Source organism: Sus scrofa, chromosome 6 (assembly GCF_054392235.1).
Source record: "Sus scrofa isolate SSC_HxYL_T2T_F1_AM1 chromosome 6, Sscrofa_HxYL_maternal_Yorkshire_Landrace_v2.0, whole genome shotgun sequence".
Lineage (NCBI taxonomy): Eukaryota > Metazoa > Chordata > Mammalia > Artiodactyla > Suidae > Sus > Sus scrofa.
The window spans coordinates 59511101-59535234 of record NC_139388.1 but is presented as its reverse complement, the minus strand read 5'-3'; the positions used below and the strand labels follow the sequence as shown (position 1 = coordinate 59535234).

The window sequence follows — 24134 nt, the reverse complement described above, 5'->3', positions numbered from 1 at the left end:
GGATCTGGTGAACAAGAGCTGGCCACTGGGCTCCAGAGGCTGCTTGGGTTGCTGAGGGATGGCCCGGGGGGAGAGCACTGTGTGTGCTCCTGCAGGGCGGGGAGTCAGCAATCCGGAGCATGAATGGGGTGCTGCGTGGGTAGCTGGGTATCGAACACTAGGGCCGGGAGTGGAGGGTCTGAGGAGGAGGGTGGGGTGGCTGGCGGGGTGAGTGTGGCACCAGGCACCAGGGAGAGCGGGGGACACTGAAGTGGGGGACATGGGGGATGCCGGAGCAGAGAGCGGGTGTGGAGCGTGCGGAGGAAGGGGGTAAGGAGGGAACGCAGGCGATGTGGAGAGGATTGGGGGGGGTTTGGCAGTTTGGGGAGAGCACAGGGAGAAGGCGCAGGGAATGGAAATGAAATGCAGCCGCGAGTTAAAGGAGGCGGAAGGAAGGGTGTGTGAATTCAAGGCAGGAGGAGGCTTCCAGGGATGAGAATGGGGGGCACTGGGGAGTAAGAAGGAAACCTAGGATGCTGTAGGGGACACAGCAGGGTTCTCTATAGAGGCTCAAGAGGGTGTGGGAGGGGCGAGGGCAAAGGAGGGGGAGAGGTGGCCCGAGAGGGCCAAGGAGGTCACCAAAATCTGTGGAAGTCACTTTGGCAAGGCCCCCGTGGGGTGTGCAAAGTGGGAGGTGGAGAGAGGGCCCCCATGCCGTGTGATGAGGGCTCCCGGAAGGGAGGGCTGCTGGGGGTGGTACTGGCAAGGGCACCGATGGAGCTTTCTGACCCCTTGGAGGAGCAGGGGTTGTGGTGCCCAGGGGGGAGGGGTACACGCAGGAGTCAGGGAGAGGGAGGAACGAGTTGCAGGGGGACCAGGGGGCAGTCAGGCCGTTCCAGGAGAACGTGGTGGGGGGAGGGAGAAAGTCACAGGAAGGAGAGAGGAGCGTGTCCAGGATGGGGAGACTCGAGGGTGGGATGGGGTGGTGGTGCTTTGATGATCTGAGGGTGTTTGGACATGATGGGGGTATCAGGGCTGTGGGGGGAGGGATTCAGGTCTTGGCTTTGACATGTCTTGGGCCAGTGTGATCTTGAGCAAGCTATTCCTCTGTGCCTTGGTTTCTGCAAAACGGGAGCGATAATAGTCAACCCCTTCCAGGGGTGTTGCGAAGGCTAAATGAACAAATAAATGGAAAGTGGGCTTGGAAGGCCATCCAGCCTTCAGCAATGGTTCCATAAACGTTCCTCGCTGCTGTGCTGCCGGCCTAGCCCGGGATAAATTTCAGGCATTGGAGGGGCATGCCGATGGTGAATCAGGGGCAGACGTGTATATACGCTGGGGCACCCGCTGGGGCACCCGGGTGCAGGGGAGTGGAGGGCGTTACTACTGCAGTTACCCGGGTATTTCCTTGGGTATTGTTGAAGAATGTCATTTGCTGTGTGAGCTCAGGCAAGTGGCTTAACCTTTCTGTGCTTCTGTCCCCTCCCTCCCTCCCTCCCAAAGTGGAATCGGTGCTCCTACCTACCTCAGAGGCCACCTGTGAGAGACAGTTGCCGCACTTACCAGTGAGGGGCTTCAAATACTGCCTCGCTCATAGCAAGTGCTTCCTGACTTCTAATGGAGAGGGGGTTGTGTTGCATTGCACTGGGGGATGGGACTTTTGGGGAAGGCTTCTGTGTGAGGCATGAGGAGGATGGAAGGGGGTGAACGAGGGACTCCAGGGGCAGGGGGAAAGGTAGGGGCTTGCAGCATGAAGGAAGGAAGGTGAAACTGCTGTAAATGAGGAGTAAAGGGGGGGGGAGAGTCCTGGAAGGGATGTGGAGGTAGCATGGGCAATGATGGCTCAGAGGAGGATGTCAGGTTATGCAGTGGAGAAAGAGGTGGGACGAGGACATCCCAGAGGGCATGGCCAGGAGCGCACAGCTCTGACCTCTCGACCAGTGTCCGTGAGTCCTGTCCACTCGCTCTCGGAACCTTCTTGGCCTCTTTTCTCCCCTCTCCTCCCCTCCCTCATCCATTTCAACGTCCTCCCGCCTTCTCTTCCAACATCCCCTCTAACCCAGCTCCAGAAGTGGCTCATCCCCAGCTTGCCCACGGGATCAGGAAGACACAGTGGGCACGGTGCGGATGTGTTTCCTGGACCACTGTGAACTTGAAGCCAGGGCAGTTGTGGGCTGGGCCTCCGCGTGCTGCTGGGCACCTGTGTTGCCCTAAGGGGGTGGGGGCAGGGCTGGCACACGCGAGTGTGTGAGCATGCGCAGAACACTGTCCCTACGGTACAGATGGATGGAGTTGGAAGTCGTGGGGGTCAGGGGAGTGTCCAGGGGTGCTTGTGCGCGTGGAGTGGGAAAGACAGTAGGAGCACATTAAGTATTATTGGCGTGTGCTGGCTTGTGTTCGCAGGCGTGGTATGGGAATAGACTGCGATCAGAGTGAGGGGGAGTTATTATTGGAGCATACTGGGCTGTGTGGGGGTGTCGCTGAACTATACTGGAGTATTCATGGAGGGCTGTTTTGCTGAATCCGTGGGGGTAGGTAATTGGAGGGCTCCGGGAGCACGCCTGGCTATTATTGGAGTGTGTTAGGGCCTGTGGCGGATATTATTGGGGTGCGCTGAGGGGGTCTGCCTGTGCGCGTGGCTGGGTTTCAGCTGTGCCTGCAGGACGTTTTGGGCACCGCAAGGCATGCGTTCTGGTGGCCCTGGGGGTGGGGGGATTGTGGGTATTCTGCGGGCCCTGGAGCCAGGGTGTCTGGGTATTCTCGCTGGACCCTGGGGTGCCTGGCACGGAATGGACGTGCAGTCCTGATGTGGGGGCATCCAGGGCTTGGGGGCTGGCTGAGGGAGCCCCGGGCGGATGTTGAGATACCTGGAGCAGGTTTGAATTTTTCAGAACCTTCCCGGGTCCGTGAGCATTACCTCCACATGCCCGTGGGCTCTGGTCACCTTCCTGGGGAGCGTCCACATAGTCCACATAGTCTGCGTTTTGCTAGGATCTACTGACTGCGGGAGGAGGTGCATTTGAGTTCCCCCCAGGAATAGATGGCAACGGGGTCCGCTGAAATCTCCTGCCGTGATGAGGCTGTTCTGTATCTGTGCTGTCCAGCGTGGTGGCCACTAGCCGCGTGGGGCTGCCGCGAGCGCTTGGCAACATGGCTTCTGAGCCTGAAGAACTGAATGTTTGCTATTTCCGTTCTGGTTAATTTGCATATAAATACCCCCAGGCAGCTGGTGGCCACCATACTGGGCCGTGCTGAATAAGCACTGTTACAATGTGCTCGGGGACCTGGGGAGGTGTTACTGTAGCATATGAGAGAGAGGCAGGGAGCTGGGAGAGGTATCACCCAAGTGCCTATGTCCTCTGGACCCAAAGACGGCAAACGAGTCCTACTGCGCATGTGCTGCAATGCTAATCTACACAGGACTCCCACAGCGCCCCCATCAGGTGGGCCCCGTTATTGTCCCTCATTAGGGATGAGGACGCTGAGGCCCAGAAGGTTCAAGTGGTGGGTTCAAGGTCACCAGTAGTTAAGTGGCTAGCAGGGACTCTGGCCGGCCTGGCTGGTGACCTGGCGGCTTACTTCTCCACTCCCTGTACTGTGCCTGGTGCAGTAACTGCTTGCTGAATGGACGGGTGGATGGATTCACCGAAGGATGAATGAGGCAAGAGTGAGTGGGAGAGCGAGCACTCCGGGCTCCGAGGGGGAGGCCTGGCAGGGCTGCTGCGAGCAGACGCACGTGGAGTGGGGGAGGAAGCTCCTGGGAGGTGGGGTGAACGGTGCTGGAGCCCCGGTTCAGGTCACCAGGTGGGGCACCGGCTCTGTGTCTCACGATGCCTTTTCCACCCGCCCCACCCCGCCCCTCCCCCCCTCCCCGCCAGCGATTACATCATTAAGGAGAAGACAGTTCTGCTGCAGAAGAAGGACAGTGAGGGGTTTGGGTTCGTGCTCCGGGGGGCCAAGGGTGAGTGCTGGCTGGGGAGGGGACGGGAGAAGGGCTCTCTGACCCCCGGGGGATGGACAGGGGAAGGGACCCCAGCCCACCCACCTACCCCACCCCCTGGGTGCTGGTCCCTCAGCTACGGTGAGGCCTCCGTGACTTGGGTCTGAGCCCCATCCCCTGCTCGGCCTCTCCACCCCCTCCCCTCCGACCCCGCCGGCTCCTCCCCATCTGCAGCGCAGACCCCCATCGAGGAGTTCACCCCCACCCCGGCCTTCCCGGCGCTGCAGTATCTGGAGTCGGTGGACGAGGGTGGTGTGGCATGGCGAGCCGGACTGCGAATGGGAGACTTCCTCATCGAGGTGAGTCCTGGCCCCCAGCCCCAAAGACCCAGCCTCTGGCCCATCTTCCACGGACCCTGCGCTCTCCCCTGGAACCCTGGTGGCAAATCACCAGACCCCTTGTGAGCCATGCCAGGATGTGGCTGCCCAAATCCAGGTTCTCTTTTGGTACCAATCTTCCCAGTCCCCTGGGCCACCCCCTGGTCCCCCCCCGCCCCCCACGCCAGCCAGCCTCTGCTTTCTTCAGTGATTCCATGTGAAAGCCTTTCAGAAGCATCCAAGATGACAGGGCGCATGCCCGCGCGCGTGCGTGTGCGCACACACACACACAGTGCTGGAGGACAAGGAGGGAGAAAGGCAAACGGCATGGGCCCAGCCCCTTCCCATCCCTGAGGCTGGGAGAGTTACAGGAATGGAAGGGTGGAGGCTTGCAAGGGGGGCGGTCAGAGGAAGAGAAGAGGGGCTGATGGTGCCCCAGACAGGGCAGGGCAGGAGGCGGCCACTTCGATGGGGACTCAGAGGTGGAAAACATCCCTCTGCTCACCTATGTGGTGTGGTTTGGGGGTGTCTGTGCCGCAGGTGAATGGGCAAAATGTGGTGAAGGTCGGCCACCGACAGGTGGTGAACATGATCCGTCAAGGGGGCAACACGCTGATGGTCAAGGTGGTGATGGTTACCAGGCACCCGGACATGGATGAGGCGGTTCATAAGAAAGGTGCTCCTCTCCTCACCTGCGTGGCCAGGCCCGCCCCCACCCAACGCCTAGACTAAGACACTCGGGACCTGATGTCCCAATGGTCCCTACCACCACCAGCTGCCTTCCCTTCCCTGGCCTGCTGGTTCATAAGCCTCTGATCTGGGGACCGAAGCAGGGCTCAGCACGCTCAGCATGCTGGTGGCAGCTTCTCCAGCTATGGGAGCACTGCCGCGGTGGGGGTGGGGAGGTCGTGGGGTTTCTTTCCATGGTACTGACGCCGGATCCCCACTGTCGTGTTTTCAGCACCCCAGCAGGCTAAGCGGCTGCCGCCCCCAGCCGTCTCCCTGCGTTCCAAGTCCATGACCTCAGAGCTGGAGGAGATGGGTGAGCCCGTGGGGCTGCTGGGGGCTGGGTGCAGCAGAGGGAGAGGGGCACAGGGGGGCTGGACCGTCCCTTGAGTTTGTTAGTGTTGTTAGTGACCAGGGGTCCTTGTCCTCATCCTGTCCCCAGTCCATGGGTCAGAATCTCTCTGGCCTGCGGGTGTGTGTGTGTGTGTGTGTGTCTGGGAAAGGGCGCCGAGAGTTGACTTTCCTTTGTCCTCTGACATCTGTTTCTCGGTCGGGGTCTCTCTCTGGGTCTGTATGTCCTTCTCTGCGGGTCTCTGCTTCCTTTCTAGCCCCTCTCCATCTGTCCCCCCTCAACCCACCCCCATTCGCCATCTCTTCCTCCACCAGATGCCCCACCCCCCACTCACAGACAGCAAGGCGAGCCCCTCCCTCCAGACAGGGCGGAGTGGACCTGGGGGGTCCTGTTTCCCCTGGCGGGGTAGGGTCGGGCAGCTGACCGCCCCCACCCTGGGGCCCTGAGGGAGGCGGGCATTCCAGAAAGGGGGTCCCTCGCCTCCCCTGAAGTCCTAACTCTTGGCTCCTCTACTGCCTCTCCCCCGGGCTAGTCTCCCCCTGGAAGAAGAAGAGTGGTGAGTGGGCACAGGACTGGAGGGAGGGCCCCCGTCCCGATCCCGCCGGCGGACTCGCCCCTCCCCATCCCGGCCCCTCACTGCCCTATTTGCGCTTGCGCACGCCCGCTGGCCACGCCCGCCGGCCGAGCCCGCTCCGCCCAGCCCCCCGGGGGCGCCCCTGGGCTTCATCCTCCTCCTTTGCCCACAGAGTACGAGCAGCAGCCCCCGCCGGTGCCCAGCATGGAGAAAAAGCGGACCGTGTATCAGATGGCTCTCAGTAAGATGGCCCAGCCCTGCCCCCCCCCCCCGCCCTGGCCGCCCAGGGCCCCGACCCCACGCCCCCTGGGGTGCTGCCTTCGCTCCATCCCTCTCCCACGGCCCCTTCGGCCACCTCTGCACAGGTCACTTTCACACCGCCACACCAACCTCAGCCATCGAGTCTGAGCTCCCACCCCTGTCTTCAGCTCACCCCATTCCCTTCCGCCTCCCCTCCACCCTCTCTCACGATGGCTGTCCTGCTCACCACCCTCGCCGCTTCCCATAGCTGCCTGCCTGCCGGTTGAAGATTTTGTCTCCCAGCAGGGCTGCCCACTGGGATAGGGGAAGGGGTGCCCTTTGCTGGTTCATACGGGATCTCAGTGGGCTTCGGCAGCTCTGTCTGTGTGCCAGGCCAAAGCCAACTTCATTTCGCTGTCTCTCCATCCCTCTTCTGCCTCCCGTCTAGACAAACTGGATGAAATTTTGGCCGCAGCTCAGCAGACCATCAGTGCAAGTGAGAGTCCGGGGCCTGGTGGCCTCGCGTCCCTGGGCAAACACCGACCCAAAGGTTTCTTTGCCACTGAGGTAGGCGGTCTGGTCTGCGGACCTGGGGGCCTTAGGGGAAGGAAGCTTGAGGGCACAGAGGCCCCCCTGGAGTCTTTCTCCCTCCCCGCCAACCCTTCCTGACTCCACTGTGTTTAAGGTCCGTCCCGAAAGGGCAACACCCTCCCTGGGGTCCCCTACTTTCTCCCCATTCTGGGGGCCCCCTTTCCTCTCTGCCCACCCTCTCTCCTCCTTCCTCCCCCAGATCCCACCTCTCTCACCTCCCTCCATTCTCCATCCCTCCTCCTCACCTGCGCCCTCTCCCGTCCTACCTCTTTCTGGCCATCTCATCCCACCTCAAGGGTGTCCGGGAGGGTAAGATGATGACATGGATGGCGCTGCCTGGCACAGGCCCAGCACATAATAATAGACACTCGACAGGTGGTAGTTATTAAAACATCAGTTATCACCTCTGTCTCCGCTCTGCCTGCTCACCTGCAGTGGGTGTTGATCACATATTTGACACTGTGTTTTTACGCAGATTATCTCATTCATTCCTTCGAATCATCCTGTGAGGTACGCTCTGTGGTTCTACAGAAGGGAACTGAGGCTCAGAGAGGAAGCTGGGGTTTCAGCCCCAGGCAGTCAGGCAGCTGGGTCCATGGTCCAGCCACTGGACTGGCTCTTCTGGTGGGAACCTGCGGGTCCTTCCCTGGGTGCCCTCCTCACTGGGCTGTGCCCCTTCATGGGGACACGTCCCCCACCGGCCCTGCCAGCACCCCCACCCCCCATCCTTGTACCTCTCTCAGCACTTCCTTCTTCTTTGCCCAGGCCCTGCTCTCAGACTCCGCCCTCCAACCCCCTCTTTTTATAGGACACACCCACCACCGGGGGGCCAAGGGGCCATTTACTTTAAAGCTGGGGTGCTTTGGCTTTGGGAGGACCTCGGACCCCTTTGGCAGGCTGGCGCAGCCCCTAGATTGATGCTTAAAAACGCACAAAATAAATAGCATCATCCACGAGAATCAGGTACTCACCCCTGGGGAGCACTGCGAGGGCAGCGCGAGCCCCAATGAAGAGGTCCGCTCTCGGGAGTGGGTGAACTTAGGTCACAGGCCCCTGGAACAAAAATTAAAATGAAGTCGGAATTACTGGGTGGCACACTGGGTGAAGGATCCAGCGTTGTCACCACTGTGGCTCTGGTAGCTGCTGTGACTCAGGTTTGATCCCTGGCCCAGAACTTCCACAGGCCGTGGGTGTGGCCAAATTAATAAATAAATAAAGATGTAGTTTTTTCCCCATCCCCGTGCACAGCGCCCCCCTCCAAGTCTATCCACAGCTTCCCAAGGTTTCGCCCACCTGCTCTAGAAGATCTAGTACTTCTCCCACAGCCAAGTGCAGGTGGCACATTTCATAGCTGGACCGAAAATTTCAGTTTAGAGGCAGAGGTTCTTGGCCGTTTCTCAGGGTTTGGCAGAGCGCCCTGCACACAGTAGGCCCTCACCTGTCCTTGGCTTCTCGAGGAATTTGCAGTCTCTGGACCTGTTAGGTCATCTTCCATGCCCACCTCCCCCCAGGGTCAGTGTAGGGATCAACAGTGCAGGTCGGGGGAGGAATAAATTAGAAGCTCTGGGATTAACAGATATGCACTACTGTACACAAAGAGATAAACAACAAGAACCTACTGTTTAGCACAGGGATCTGTATGCAGTATCTGATAATAACCTATAATGGAAAATAATCTGAAAAAAATATGTATGTATATATATATATATGAATCACTCTGCTATATACTTGAAACTCGCACAACACTGTAAATCAACTCTACTTCAATTTAAAAAAAAAAAAAAAAAGGACGTTCCCATTGTGGCTCAGTGGGAATGAACCTGGCTAGTATCCATGAGGACCAGAGTTCAATCCCTGGCCTAGCTCAGTGGGTTAAGGATCTGCTGTTGCCCTGAGCCGCCATGTGGGTCACGGATGCAGGTCAGATCTGGCATTGCTGTGGCTGTGGTGTGGGCCAGCAGCTGCAACTCTGATTCTACCCCTAGCCTAGGAGCTTCCATATGCCACAGGTACAGCCCTAAAAAGAAAAAAGTAATAACAATAAAAATTTTAGGAGTTCCTGTTGTGGTGCGGCAGTAACCAACCTAACTAGTGTCCGTGAGGACGCTGGGTTCAATGCCTGGCCCCACTCTGTGGGCTAAGGATCTGGCGTTGCCCTGAGTTGTGGTGTGGGTTACAGACAAGGCTCAGATCTGGCATTGCTGTGGCTGTGGTGTAGGCTGGCAGCTGTAGCTCCTATTTGACCTCTAGCCTGGGAACCTCCATATGCCACGGGTGTGGCCCTAAAAAGCCAAAAAAAAAAAAAAAAATTAAAAGTTTTTAAAAAGGACCTGTCCAAAGAAAAGTGATTGGGCAGTAGAGCCAGGCAGACCTGCCTTCAAAGCCCATCCTCTAACTTACTGTGTCACTTGGCCCAAGCTTTTTAATTTCTCTGTGCCTCAGTTTCCTGCTCTGTAAAATGGGGCTAAAGCCAATCTTGCTGGTTCTCAGGAGGATCGAATGACGTCATCTTCCAGCCCAGCAGGCTCTCAGGAGATGGCGAGCCCCCCGGGCCATAAAATAACAAACCGCAGACCCCACGATGACTCGCCCGTGAGCCTGGCCTGTGCCCCAGAGACCCCGGGACAATATATCAGGCCCGGTACTGAGTCTCCAGGAACAGATGAGAGCGAGTCCTGGTTTCATGGATTCAACAAGTGCATGGGTACCCAGGGTGCCAGCCCCTCCCTGCATGAGCCTCCGTTGCAGGACAGACAGGATGCTGTCCCACATGGACCTTGCTGCCATCTGAGCTCCAAAGAGACCCCCAGATAGGCCCACACACTGGCCAATCATGAAGCCAGCTGCCCGCCCCCATCTCCTAGAAACGGAACTCATCTGAGGTCTTGCGGGGCCTCCCTTGTCTCCATGTCCGGGAAGCCGGTGGTCATTTCCCTTCCCTTCTCCCTCTTGGGGTCTGTCCCCCTCTTATTGTTGGCTCTCTCTGCCGCTCCTCCCCCCAGCCGTCCCCCTCTTTCTCTGCACTCTGATTGGCTGTCCCCTCTGAGTAGGAGCGGACGCTCCCTGCCCCTTTGGTGATCGATGTCAGCCTGTCCCACCTTGGGTTGGTCCGCCCCTCAAGCGGTCACTCCTAGCCTCCTCGGATGCTGTTATGGCTCCTCTGTTAGTTAGTCTGACCTCTCCTCTTGTGCCAGGCTAGCCCATTATTTGCTCCATCGTCTTCTGCTCGGTAGGGCTTCTGCCCGTGTGCTGATGTGCCGCCTCTTCAGTTAGGGGTACTCTTTCTCTGTCACTCTAACCCCTCTCCTGTCATTCTGACCCCTCTCCTGTCACTCAGACCCCTCCTTGTCACTCTCAGAGGAACAGCACTGGGGTTTTGTCATTGGGGTGCTCCCCCCACCTTGTCAGGGTGTCCTTCATTCTACCTATATTTATTGAGCACCTCCTATGTGCTGGATATGCTGCTTAGCCCTGGGAGTATAGGAGTAGAGCAGTCAAAGTCACTTCCCTTAGATAACATATATTCTCTAAGGATGGGGGTATTTTGTAGAATTGGGTTCTGCTGTATGTACGAGAAACCTCCAAATAATGGTAGCTTGAACAAGATAAACGCTTATATCTTTGTCATGTTGAAGAAGTCTGGAATAGGGAGTCGCAGGCAGGTGTGGCAACCTCCATGGTCATGAAGACCTAGGATCCTTCTCATCCTGGCCACAGCATCACCTCATAGTCCAAAATGGCTGCTGAAGCTCTAGCTGTTGCACCAGCATTCCAGGTAGCAGGAACAAGGAAGCGTGGAAAGGCAGAAGTGCAAAGGCAGGCACATTGTTGCTTCTTAGATTCCCTCTAATGAGACTTCCCACGAATAAGACACAGCCCTTCCATTTACGCATTTGAGGTCACACTTAGCCACAAGGGAGCCTGGGAAATGTAGTCTCTCAATAGGTGCCAAATAAGATTGGGTTTTTCTTTTTCTTTTCTTCTTTTTTACATTTTATAAAATTAAATGCAAATTTTATTAAGGATTTCAAATGACATTAGATTTATAGAAAGGAATAGAACCATTTTGAAACTGGATAGAAGGCAGAGATGAATGCTGACATCCCTTGAAACTCCAACATTAAGAGTTCCCATCGTGGCTCAGCGGAAACAAATCCGACTAGTATCCATGAGGATGTGTATTCAATCCCTGACCTCACTCAGTGGGTTAAGGATCCAGTGTTGCTGTGAGCTGTGGTGTTGGTGGCAGATGTGTCTCAGATCCCACGTTGCTGTGGCTGTGGCTGTGGTGTAGGCCAGCAACTGTAGCTCTGAATCGACCCCTAGCCTGGGAACTTCCATATGCTGCGAGTGCAGTCCTAAAAAGGAAAAAAAAGAAAAAAAAAAAAAAAAAGACTCCAACTTTATTAAGAAACGATTCCTCTGCAAACCACATTTCCCCTTATATAACAAGATGAAATAGCATCTACTTCATTTTGGCAGTAGCTATTTCCTAAAGGAATAAAAAAAAAAAAAGTAGTGATTTTGCTACTTCTTTTAAGTTCATTAAAAATGGGATTCTATCTTTAGATGAAAATTTTTATGTTCAGAAAAAGCTGTGTTCAGATGAGACCCCCCCCCCCGAAAAAAAGAGCACAAAATATCTAATCAAAACAACCAAAATCATTTTGAAAATGAAGAGGAGAAGCAGATGTTTTCAGGGCGTTTTTTTCCCTACAAACTACTGCAACCAGTTAAGGATTTCCAGTAGTTAAATAAAAGGATCGGGGTTTTCTTATCAAAGAATAGACTAGGAGTTCCTGCCGTAGCTCAGTGGTTAGCAAACCTGACTAGCATCCATTAGGTTGAGGGTTCAATCCCTGGCCTCGCTCAGTGGGTTAAGGATCTGGCATTGCCATGAGCTGTGGTGTAGGTCACAGAGGCGACTTGGATCTGGCGTAGCTGTGGCTGTGGTATAGGCCAGCAGCTACAGCTCCGATTTGACCCATAGCCTGGGAACTTCCTTATGCCGCAGGTGCGGCCCTAAAAAGACAAAAGACAAAAAAAAAAAAAAAATAGACTAGGTATTGGGTGGGCTACATGCCCAGGAAGACAGGCAATAAGCAAGGAAGCAAATAATTGTAATAACTCTAAGCCGGGATACGTGGAGGAAGTTGGCAGGCAGAGTAACAGGAAGAAGCCTTCCCAGGGGAGGAGATACCTGAAACTACCAGCTCCCATGCAGTGTCACCCTGCTCCCACCTGTCTGATGTCATCTTCCACCCTCAGCCCCTGGCTCACGCACTCCAGACACACAGGCTCCTAAACGAGTGGTTGAACACACCCGTCTGGCTCCCGCCTCAGGACCTTTGCACTTGCTGTTCCTTCTGCCTGGAATCCTCTTCCCCTGGTTATATGCATGGACCCTTCCTTCAGGAATTTGCTCACGTTAGACCTTCACAGCGAGGTCTTCCTTGATTGCCTTTTATCTTATTTTATTTTATTTTATTTTATTTTTCTGGTTTCGGTCACTCCACGGCATATGGAGTTCCTGGGCCAGGGATCAGATCTGAGCTGAAGTTGTGACCTAAACTGCAGCTGGGGCAACAGCGGATCCTTAACCCACTGTGCTAGGCTGGTGACCGAACCTTCGTGCCAGCCCTCCCAAGATGCCACCGATCCCTTTGTGCCACAGCAGGAGCTCCCCAACTGCCTTATTTTGAAGTATCATCTGCCTGTCCTGTTGCTCGCCTCCATCTGACTCATGCTGGGTTTTATTCAGTTACTTGTTCACAGCCGCCTGCCCTTCCCGTGGGCACGGACTTTTGTCTGTTTCGACGATGGCCGCATCGGCAGCATCTAGAACAGTCGCTAGCGTGGGCCAGGTGCTCCGTAAGGATCTGTGGAATGAATGAATGAATGAATGACACAAACACCAAAATAGTCTCAGTCCAGGGAGGTCCATGCAGGGAGAGGAGCCGCACAGGCTCTGGAAGGATCTAGAGCATAGCGGTCCCCTCGAGCTTTCTGTGATGTTGGCGGAGTTCGCCATCTGCACTGTCCAGCCCTGTAGCCACCAGCCACGTGTGACAACTGAACGCTTGGAATGTGGCCATTGTGAGGTGGAAGCGAATTGGGGATGTTAATTTACTTTCATTAATTGACATTTACATCTGAATGGCTAGTGGCTACAGGATTAGGCAGTGGGGTGGGTGCTGCTGGGGGGAAGGGGGTGGCCGGTGGCCAGGTGGGGGCGGGGGGCAGGACAAGGAGTGGGTGTTCCAGGCAGAGGGAACAGCAGGTGCTCAGGCTCTGAGGTGAGCAACAGCACGGGCACTTCAGAGAACTGGTAGTGGTGACAGCAGCGGGGCAGGAGGGGATGTGGTGGGAGGCGAGGGCAGTGAGGGTCGCAGCCCAGATTTGGGGAACTCACGCATCTCTGCACTTCCGGTCTCAAAGACAGAAAAGGGAGACATGTGGGCCTGCCTGGCAGAAGCAAGGGAGTCTGCAGTGCCTGACACTGGCTTGTTCATTTGATGTGAGCTGAGAGAATATCAGGCCCGTTTGGGGACCAGACACCTAGCAGTGAACAAGACTGACAAAAGTCACTACCCTGCAGGCTGCGCCACAACCTCAGGGGACCTTTTTGGCACTTTTGCCTTTATGAGCCCCCCCCCCAAAAAAAAGGCTGAAAATTGAAGTTTGGAGTTCTCTTGTGGTGCAGCGGGTTGAGGATCTGGCGTTGTTACTGCAGCAGCTTGGGTCGCTGCTGTGGTGGGTTCGAACCCCAGCCCAGGAACGTCCACATGCTGTGGGTGTGGCCAAAAAAACAAATCAGTGTTTTATGACTGTATTGCTGCAAAGCTGAATGTTATCTGGGCTGACTTATATTCATTTTTCCTTTGTAGTTGAAAAGAAATGAAGACATTTCCCCTAAAAAATATTATGGGTCCTTGGAGTTTCCGCTGTGGCACAAGGGGATTGGTGGCATTTTGGGAGCACTGGGACAGTGGGTTAAGGATCTGGTGCTGCTGTGAGCTGCTGTGTAGATTGTAACTTTGGCTCAGATCTGATCCCTGGCCCAGGAACTGCATATGCCAAGGGGCGGCCAAAAAAGGAAATAAAAATTCCGTTGGCTCTCAGAGTTCCCATTGTAGCTCAGCAGGTAAAGAACCCAACTAGTATCCATGAGGACACAGGTTCGATCCCTGGCCTCACTCCGTGGGTTAAGGATCCAGTGTTGCCTGAGCTGTGGTGTAGATCGGCTCAGATCTGGTGTTGCTGTGGCTGTAGCTGAGGTGTAGGCTGGCAGCTGCAGCTCCAATTGGACCCCTAGCCTGGGGACCTCCATATGTCTTGGGTCCAGCCCTAAAAGGACCAAAAAACACCATGGGCCCTTGACCGTGTACCGACCCGTGGTGCCTTCTGGGAGCTGACATTGTAGATGGGGAGACAGACAGTAAGTAAGGCAGATTGTTTCAGATGGAGACAGTGCCAGGAAGAAAACGGGATGGTGGATGCAGGAGCGAGTGACGGGGAGGGTTATTTGAGTGGAGGATGGAAAGATGGAAAGGAAGCCGTGGATGATAGGGAGAAACGTGGCGGAGAGAAGAGCCGGGACTTGGAAGTACGCTAAGGCAGCGATGGACCTCAGGGCACTGGAGGAGCAAGAACAGATGGACCAGAGCGAAAGCAGTAGGTCTGGGCAGGCCATGCAGTGTCTTAGTTGGGGTTTCATAGACTTGGAGCCTGAGATAAGGATGCTGGAGACAATGAGTTGCCAAGGGGGAAGCTGCAAGGGCAAGGGGGCAACAGATGGCTTACAGAGAAGGTCCATGAACCTGGTCCCCACTAGAGTTTGCTTCCAGCCTGACCCCTCAGGCAGCGCTGGAGTGTGACTAACGGGGCAGGGTTAGTCCTACCTTAGACCTTCCTAGCAGTTGGCCACAGGCTCTTCCCAGAAGTCCTCCTTTTAGGGGAGGGCGATTCTTCAGAGCAGGGGGCATCCGAGAGCAAGTGACACTCACAGCGGCTGGGGATGGGCACAGCAGCCTGGCCCAGGAAATCTGGGTGGGCACGGGCATCGTCTACAGTAGGGGGCCTCACAGACCAGGGTTGGGAGTTCGGATCCCCTCGACTCATGTGGGATGTGACCTTAGGATTTTTAAGCCGGGCGTTGGCGTGATCTGAATTTCTTTTTGAAAAATCTGACTCTTGGGAAAGCAGACCTTAAAGTGGTGGCAGGACAGGGGTGGCAGGCCGAGACAAGGGAAGAAGGCACTGCAGTCGTCCAGGCTGCGGTGAGTGATGGTGATAACTTGGACCTAGACAGTGACAGCCAGAGTGGAGAAAAGTGCCCAGATTAGTGAGGCATGGGAGGCCGAGCAAACAGGCTCAGTTGAGAACCTGCCTTTTTTCTCCCCACTGCCACTGTCCGGACCGAGAAACCTTTGCCTTCCCCAGAATTCCCTTCCACCTCCTTCCCGCCCCTCTCCCTTCCTGCAGAGGCTGGAGGAGGGTGGGGGCGGGGGGGGGGGGAGAGGCAATCCATGGTTTTTTCATGATCTTTCTCTGCTCTCTCTTCTCTCTCCTCCTCTGACCGCCAACCCAAGTCGAGCTTTGATCCCCATCACCGCTCTCAGCCGAGTTATGAACGTCCTTCCTACCTGCCCCCAGGCCCTGGGCTCATGCTCCGGCAAAAATCTATCGGTATGTCGCCTGCAGGCGTGGGTGTAAGGGATGCCGGTGGGGAAAGGGGAGGCTGGGAGGGTGATCGCTTACGGAGAATACCAGGGAGGCTGGAAATGGTCTTTTCGACTTGCACACGTGACCACAGTTGCATCCAGGTGGGCACAGAACTCAGGCTTTGTTGCGGGGCAAAGCTGGGTTTGAATCCCGGTGCTGGTCCACACCAGCTGGTGACCCAGGGTAGCTGGCTTTCCTTCTCTGCGCCTAGGGCTCTGCATCTAGAAAATGGGGACATCAATCCCCCTGCCTGGATGCAGTAAGTCACAGCCCCCACCGCAGACTCTGCTTTGTTCTTTCTCATACCTGACTCCATCCATTCATTCGCTCATGCATTCCTTCTACAAGTGTTCATTGACCACAACTGTTCGTGAGGCGAGGCAGCTGGGAACGTGTCAGGAAACAGAACAGACTAAAGGGGCCCTGCCCTCCTGGAGCTTACTTTCTAGCAGGGGAAGACAGACAACAGATTATAAGGATAAGAAATAAGAAAATTTTGAAGTATGTTAACTCTGATGAGTGCTGTGGGAAAAAAAAGAAAATGTAGAATGAGAGTAATTGGAGATGAAGCAGGGAACCATGGGGATATCTGGAAGTAGGGCATTCCAGGAAGCAGGAACAGCCAGTGCAAAAGTCCTGAGGTAGGACTGGGTTAGCAGCTTGAGGAGACTATGGTAGGAGATCAGGAGGTCATATTTGAACCTGCTGAGTTTGAGATGCCAGTGAGACCTCCAAGTGGATGTGGCATTTGGATGTAGGAGCCTGGAGTTAAGTTGGCAAAGAACTTCACCCCTCCAAGGTGTTTTGCTGTTTGGATCTAGCTTCCCCCCAACTTCCTGTGCCTACATCTCCCAGTGTGTGTCATTTGCCTAATACCAACTACCTGTCCATCTACAGGACCCTGCTTACCTATGAATCAGCTCCCTCTTGTAAACATGTCTCATTCGAAGCAGTTCTGTCTCTGAAATCGCAGGTTTCATGCGCTAATTTCATTTCTTTTCTGCATGCATCTGAAAAGAAATGTATAACTGCACAGAAACAGTGTACCTCGTCTGGCTTAAGCCACTTCTGCTCACCCTATGCCTTTTGGTAAATTGGAAAAGGCTCCCCCTCCTGGCCCGGGAAGGGAGTTCAACTGAATTTCGCCCCACCCCTCTAGCTCCCTCTGCTGTTTGCTGTTGTTCAGTGCACAACCTGTATTACTGCATTAAGTGGATTTGGATTTACCACAGCTGGGGAAGCTCTGGACTAATCTGTTCTTAACAGACACCGGGTGTCCTCCTCATTATCATCCTCACCATTCGTCTTCTTCTTATTATTACTGTAGCTCTAGGGGATAGGGTAACAGGGAGACCACCCCCTCCCACCCCTGCCCTGCTCCTGGATCCTCTGTGTCTTCTCAGGGGCGGCAGAAGATGATAGACCCTACCTAGCACCCCCAGCCATGAAGTTCAGCCGCAGCCTGTCTGTGCCTGGCTCGGAGGACATCCCCCCGCCGCCCACCACGTCCCCACCAGAGCCGCCCTACAGCACACCTCCAGCCCCCTCCTCCTCCGGCCGCCTCACTCCCTCCCCCCGGGGTGGGCCCTTCAACCCCAGCTCAGGTGGCCCCCTCCCTGCCTCTTCCCCGGCGTCCTTTGATGGGCCCTCCCCTCCTGACACTCGTGTAGGGAGCCGGGAGAAGAGCTTGTACCACAGCGGGCCTCTGCCCCCTGCCCACCACCACCCGCCCCACCACCACCACCATCACGCCCCGCCCCCCCAGCCGCACCACCACCACGCCCATCCCCCCCATCCCCCGGAGATGGAGACCGGCGGCTCCCCCGACGACCCCCCACCCCGACTGGCTCTGGGGCCCCAGCCCAGCCTGCGAGGCTGGCGGGGCGGCGGGCCCAGCCCGACCCCGGGGGCCCTGTCGCCGTCGCACCACGGCAGCGGGGCCGGGGGCAGCGGCTCCTCCCAGGCCCCGGCCCTGCGCTACTTCCAGCTGCCTCCCCGGGCGGCCAGCGCGGCCATGTACGTGCCAGCCCGCTCGGGGCGCGGGCGCAAGGGCCCGCTGGTCAAGCAGACCAAAGTCGAAGGAGAGCCCCAGAAGGGCGGCGGCCTCCCGCCCGCCCCCTCGCCCACGTCTCCGGCGTCCCCGCAGCCGCCCCCGGCCGCGGCCGCCCCGTCGGAGAAAAACTCCATCCCCATCCCTACCATCATCATCAAGGCTCCATCCACCAGTAGCAGCGGCCGCAGCAGCCAGGGCAGCAGCACCGAGGCAGAGCCCCCGACCCAGCCCGAGACCGCGGGCGGGGGCGGTGGCGGCGGCTCCTCCACGTCGAGCCCCGCCCCGGCCGTGTCGCCCGTGCCTCCGTCCCCCTCGCCCGTGCCCACCCCCGCCTCGCCCAGCGGCCCAGCCACCCTCGATTTCACCAGCCAGTTCGGAGCGGCCCTGGTGGGGGCGGCTCGGAGAGAAGGGGGCTGGCAGAACGAAGCCCGCCGGCGGTCCACGCTCTTCCTGTCCACCGACGCAGGGGACGAGGACGGCGGCGACAGCTCGCTAGGCCCCGGGGCGCCCCCGGGCCCCCGACTGCGCCACTCCAAATCCATCGACGAGGGCATGTTTTCCGCCGAGCCCTACCTCCGGCTGGAGTCCGCAGGCGCCGGGGGCGGCAGCGCCTACGGGGGCTACGCAGCCGGCAGCCGCGCCTACGGGAGCAGCGGGAGCAGCAGCGCCTTCACCAGCTTCCTGCCGCCGCGACCCCTGGTCCACCCGCTAACCGGCAAGGCCCTGGACCCAGCCTCCCCGCTCGGGCTGGCCCTGGCCGCCCGCGAGCGGGCGCTGAAGGAGTCCTCGGAGGGCGGCGGGGCCCCCCAGCCCCCTCCCAGGCCCCCGTCGCCCCGCTACGAGGCCCCGCCGCCCACCCCGCACCACCACTCGCCCCACGCCCATCACGAGCCGGTGCTGCGTCTCTGGGGGGCCTCACCCCCCGACCCGGCCCGCCGCGAGCTGGGGTACCGGGCAGGCCTGGGCAGCCAGGAGAAGTCCCTTCCGGCCAGCCCGCCAGCCGCCCGGCGCTCCCTGCTGCACCGCCTGCCGCCCACCGCTCCCGGGGTCGGGCCCCTCCTGCTGCAGCTGGGGCCCGAGCCCCCGCCCCCGCACGCCGGGGTGAGCAAGCCTTGGCGGTCCGGAGCCCCGGAGGAGCCGGAGCGGCTGCCCCTCCACGTGCGGTTCCTCGAGAACTGCCAGCCCCGGGCCAGCGGGGCGGGTGGGAGGGGACCGCCCGCGGAGGACGGGCCCGGGGTCCCGCCGCCCAGCCCACGCCGGTCGGTGCCCCCCTCGCCGACCTCCCCGCGGGGCAGTGAAGAGAATGGGCTTCCTCTGCTAGTCCTGCCGCCGCCCGCCCCCTCGGTGGACGTGGAGGACGGGGAGTTCCTCTTTGTGGAACCGCTGCCCCCACCTCTGGAGTTCTCCAACAGCTTCGAGAAGCCAGAGTCACCCCTGACGCCCGGGCCTCCCCTCCCTCTGCCGGACCCCCCCACTCCGACCACCCCGTTGCCCCCGGTGCCGCCCCCTGCGGTGGCCGCCGCCCCTCCCACCCTGGACTCCACCGCCTCCAGCCTGACTTCCTATGACAGCGAGGTGGCGACGTTGACCCAGGGGGCCCCCGCAGCTCCCGGGGACCCCCCTCCGCCAGGTCCACCAGCCCCAGCTGCCCCAGCGCCCCCTGCCCCACAGCCTGGCCCAGACCCTCCTCCCGGCACGGATTCTGGCATCGAGGAGGTGGACAGTCGAAGCAGCAGTGACCACCCCCTGGAGACCATCAGCAGTGCATCCACGCTCAGCAGCCTGTCTGCCGAGGGCGGGGGCAGTGCAGGGGGAGGGGGTGGTGTCGGCGGCGGTGGCGCCAGTGTGGCCAGCGGGCCGGAGCTTCTGGACACATATGTGGCCTACCTGGATGGCCAGGCCTTCGGGGGGAGTGTCACTCCTGGCCCACCATACCCCCCGCAGCTCATGACACCCTCAAAGCTCCGGGGCCGGGCGCTTGGGGCCAGTGGAGGGCTGCGGCCAGGCCCCAGTGGGGGACTGCGAGACCCAGTCACTCCCACTAGCCCCACCATCTCGGTGACAGGGGCTGGAACGGATGGGCTGCTGGCCCTGAGTGGTTGCCCAGGACCCTCGACGGCAGGCGTGGCTGGGGGGCCAGTGGCTGTAGAGCCAGAAGGCCCACCGGTGCCCTTGCCGTCCGCCTCCTCCCTGCCTCGGAAGCTGCTGCCCTGGGAGGAGGGCCCGGGCCCACCGCCACCACCCCTGCCCGGGCCCCTAACCCAGCCTCAGGCCTCAGCCTTGGCCACAGTAAAAGCCAGCATCATCAGTGAACTCAGCTCCAAGCTTCAGCAGTTCGGGGGCGCCTCTGCAGCTGGTGGCGCTCTGCCCTGGGCCCGGGGAGGCAGCGGGGGAAGTGGGGACAGCCATCACGGGGGAGCCAGCTACGTCCCCGAGAGGACTTCCTCCCTGCAGCGGCAGAGGTGAGTGTGCAGGCTGGCAGCCGTCAGTGGAGGCCGGGGGGCTGTTGCTGTGGGTACCAGCGTCCACCTTCCCCATAGCTGTGTCCCTTGAGGGTCCCAGGTGATAGGAAGAAAACAAGCCCGGCCAGTTTTGAAGAAGTTTGCCCTCAGAGAAACATGATTTCTCAGGCCCTTGGAACTTCCTTTATCTCAGTAGCTCCTGTGTCTCCTCCCATCACCATGACAACCCACATTCCACCAGGACCAAAGAGAGTGATAGCAAAGGAGACTGGCGCACAACTTGTTCATGTTGGTTTCTTTGGTGGGTTGTCAGTTCTGACGGTCCTGGCAATCTTGGAGTCCCTCGAGTCCCTTGTTGGCTCGAGACAAGATACTCTAGGGCACAGCGGTTACAAGTGTGGTTCTTCTTTGGGTCCTGGTTCCAGCCTGACACTCTCTAACCGGGTGACCTTAGGCAAAGGACTCTGCATCTCTGTAGCAAGGGGACAGCATAGGACCCATCGAAACAGGCTTTTCAGGAGTTCTTGTTGTGGTTCAGTGGGTTAAGAACCTGACTAGTATCCACAAGGATACAGGTTCAGTCCCTGGCCTCACTAAATGGGTTAAAGATCCAGCATTGCCACGAGCTGCAGTGTAGGTTGCAGATGCAGCTCAGGTCTGGCATTGCTGTGGCTGTGGTGTAAACCAGCAGCTACAGCTCTGATTCCACCCCTAGCCCGGGGAACTTCTATATGCCGTGGGTGCAGCCCTTAAAAGGAAAAGGGGCGGGGGGGGTTTGAAGCCCCTGTTGTACCATGAGATGGGGGAGGGGGGCTGCTTACAAAAGCCCAACATGTATAGATGGAGAGATATGGGAAGATGGAGAAGTTTTCCAGAGCAGCTTGCCAGTTGGCATTGCCACAAACTCCAAGTTCAAGTTCAAGTTAGGGAAAGCACAGTCACATTGCTGACTCAGACACCCAGAGTGGGGGGAGGTTTTTAAATCCTGTGTCCTTCTGCAGTGCTCACTTTAATTTGGCTTGAGGCTTTGATATCTTTTTTTTTTTTTTTTTTTTTTTGGTCTTTTCAGTGCCGCAGCCATGGCATATGGAAGTTCCCAGGCTAGGGGTCTAATCAGAACTACAGCTGCTGGCCTACCCCACAGCCACAGCCATGCGGGATCTGAGCCACATCTGTGACCTACACCACGGCTCACGGCAATGCCGGGTCTTTCACCCACTGAGAAAGGCCAAGGATCAAACCTGCGTCCTCGTGGGTACTAGTTGGATTCGTTAACCACTGAGCCAGGATGGGGACGCCAAGGGTTGGATGTCTTGATGGTGATGTTCTACTATGGTATTAGGTCTGTGAGACTGAGGGCAACTCACTGACGAGTCTCAAGAATTCTGGGTTTAAAAAAAAAACAAAGAAGAAAAGAAAAAAATGGAGTTCCCATCGTGGCTCAGCAGAAACCAATCCGACTAGGAACCATGACGTTGCAGGTTCCATCCCTGGCCTCGCTCAGTGGGTTAAGGATCTGGCGTTGCCATAAGCTGTGGTGTAGGTTGCAGACACAGCTCGGATCTGGGTTGCTGTGGCTGTGGTGTAGGCCAACAGCTGGAGCTCTGATTGGACCCCTAGCCTGGGAATCTCCATATGCCACGGGTGTAGCCCCCAAAGTGGGGGAAAAAAAAAACAGGAAAAAAAAAGAATTCTGGGTAGACAGAGAGGATGCTTAATTTAGTTGCCAGATCCACCAGCGATGGATTTGCCATCCATTATGTACCAGGTGCCCTTCAGGGTGAGAGGGACCCACAGTGGACCGAGCAAGGGAAGTAGTTCCCTCGCAGAGCTAAGAGCCTGAAGAGGCAGAGGTGGAGTCCAGCCCCTAAACAAAATCTCTGTAATCATCCTGGCGGAAGAGACACCGTGGGGATGGTTAGAAGAGGTCCCTCAAATAGCAGGCAAGCTGGACCGAGACAGGAGGAGCTGGGGAGCAGGTTACGAAGCTCCCCAGGGATAAGCGAGCGAGGCAGAGCGGACAGTTCAGAGGCCCGGAGGCAGGACTGTTCTGGAAGGAGCTAAAGGGATGAGGGGAACCTTTTCCTCCCCTTGTTTCTTCTCTCTTTCATCTCCCTCTCCTCATCTCTCTCTCTCTCTCTCTCTCTCTCTTCTCTCTCTGTCCCCGTCCCCTTCCATCTGTCTCCCTTGAATGCCCGCCCCTCTTTTCTTTCCTCTCTCAACCGTCTCCCTGTCTTCCACTCTGCTGTGACGGGCCGCACCCCGAAAGGCAGTATAGGATAGTGGTGAAGAGCTCAGACTTTGGTGCCATATAACCGGGCTCTGCCGCTTCCTGGCTGTGTGTCCTTAGGCAACTTCCTTAACCTCTCTGTGCTGCTGCTGACGATAATGATAACCATAGTACCCCGCACCAGGGCTGTCACAGGGATTCAATTGAGGTGCGATATGCAAAGCACTTAGAACCATGCTGGGCGCACCTGAGCATCAGTAAGTGGTGGCGATGATTATTATTCTCTCTTAATGTCTCTTTTTCTTTGATCTCTCTTGACTGTCACCCTCTCCCTGTCCTCTCATTTTTCTCTCCCTTCATCTTCTGTCCTGACCTCCGTCTTACCCCCCTCGCTCCTCCTCTCTCTTGTCTCTCTACCCCCCGCCCTGTGTCTCTCTTCCTCTCTCTTGATCTCTCTCTCTGTCTCCCCGGCCCCCGGCCCCTGTCACCTGCCCCCCCCCACTCCTCTCCTCCACCCCTGCCCCCTTATCACATTCCAGACTCTCGGAAGACGCCCAGAGCTCGCTCCTCTCCAAACCTGTCAGCAGCCTGTTTCAGAACTGGCCCAAACCACCCCTGCCGCCGCTCCCCGCAGGAACTGGGGTGCCCCCTTCAGCGGCTGCAGCCCCGGGGGCCACCTCACCGTCAGCCTCCTCCTCCTCCACGTCCGCCCGCCACCTCCAGGGCGTGGAGTTCGAGATGCGGCCACCTCTGCTCCGCCGGGCCCCCAGCCCCTCCCTGCTGCCCGCCTCGGAGCACAAGGTCAGCCCTGCGCCCCGGCCCTCGTCTCTGCCCATCCTGCCTTCCGGACCCCTCTACCCGGGCCTCTTTGACATCCGCGGCTCCCCCACCGGAGGGGCAGGAGGCTCAGCTGACCCCTTCGCCCCTGTCTTCGTGCCACCACACCCCGGGATGTCCGGGGGTCTCGGTGGAGCCTTGTCGGGGGCCTCCCGCTCCCTCTCACCCACCCGCCTGCTTTCCCTGCCCCCGGACAAGCCGTTCGGCGCTAAACCTCTGGGGTTCTGGACCAAGTTCGACGTGGCTGACTGGCTGGAGTGGCTGGGCTTGGCTGAGCACCGAGCCCGGTTCCTGGACCACGAGATCGACGGCTCCCACCTGCCCGCCTTGACCAAGGAGGACTACGTCGACCTGGGGGTGACCAGAGTGGGCCACCGCATGAACATCGACCGGGCTCTCAAATTTTTTCTGGAGAGGTGATGGCTGGCCTGGGTGGACCAGCCCGTCCACAGAACCCTGGAGCCTGCTGGCCCCTTGACCTCTGACCCCTGACCATCATTCTCTCCCCCCGCCCCCGGCCAGGGACTCTGCTCAAACTGCGCCCTGACCCTTTGTCTCCCACGGCCGGAGGTCACCAGGTGGCCTGATCCCGGCCAGACATTTGCACCTCACTGGAGGGGCAGCTGACACAAGACTGTGTGTGTGAAGCGGGGAGCGGAGGGGGGGATGGAAGAAACCACGGAGGGAGACGGAGGAGGAGGGAAGGGTCGATTCTGGGGAGGGGGGGGACAGACAGAGCCATAGAGGGTCAACCCTGAGCCTGACTGGTTGGGGGGCGTCCCCCAGGCCGCAGGGGAAGGGGATGCCCTCAGATTCCACCACCTGCCGCCCCTCTAACAACCCTTCCCACCCCCTCCAGGCCCCTCGGCTCTCCCCGCCTTCCCCTCTCCCCAGCACACACGGCAGCCCCCCCCCAGCCTCTTGCACGCTCCTTTGCACGCCGGCTCCCCTCTCTCCCTTCCCTGGGCTACGATTTTGCACAAATGCTCCCTCTCGCTGTCTTGCACACTCCGCCTTCACGCTTCCGGCTTGTGAGGACCAGCGCTCCA

General features: G+C 58.2%; 1 protein-coding gene across 6 annotated transcripts in view; it reads left to right on the top strand.

Annotated features, from left to right (window-relative positions):
- The window catches only part of SHANK1 (SH3 and multiple ankyrin repeat domains 1), a 47097-nt gene extending 23374 nt beyond the window's left edge, over positions 1–23723 (top strand). For 2 of the 6 annotated variants that reach the window (XM_084961292.1, XM_084961290.1), the window contains 10 exons: positions 3858–3940; positions 4154–4278; positions 4837–4972; positions 5258–5338; positions 5907–5930; positions 6121–6189; positions 6637–6755; positions 15371–15467; positions 16907–20018; positions 22788–23723. In XM_084961292.1, the coding sequence (XP_084817418.1) occupies positions 3858–3940; positions 4154–4278; positions 4837–4972; positions 5258–5338; positions 5907–5930; positions 6121–6189; positions 6637–6755; positions 15371–15467; positions 16907–20018; positions 22788–23505 (4564 nt within the window). In that variant the 3' untranslated portion in view covers positions 23506–23723. Of the gene's footprint in view, positions 1–3857; positions 3941–4153; positions 4279–4836; positions 4973–5257; positions 5339–5906; positions 5931–6120; positions 6190–6636; positions 6756–15370; positions 15468–16906; positions 20019–22287; positions 22463–22787 lie in introns of those variants that run through there. The other 4 variants (XM_084961293.1, XM_084961291.1, XM_084961295.1 and 1 more) reach the window with 3 other exon arrangements.
- Positions 23724–24134: the final 411 nt, after the last annotated feature.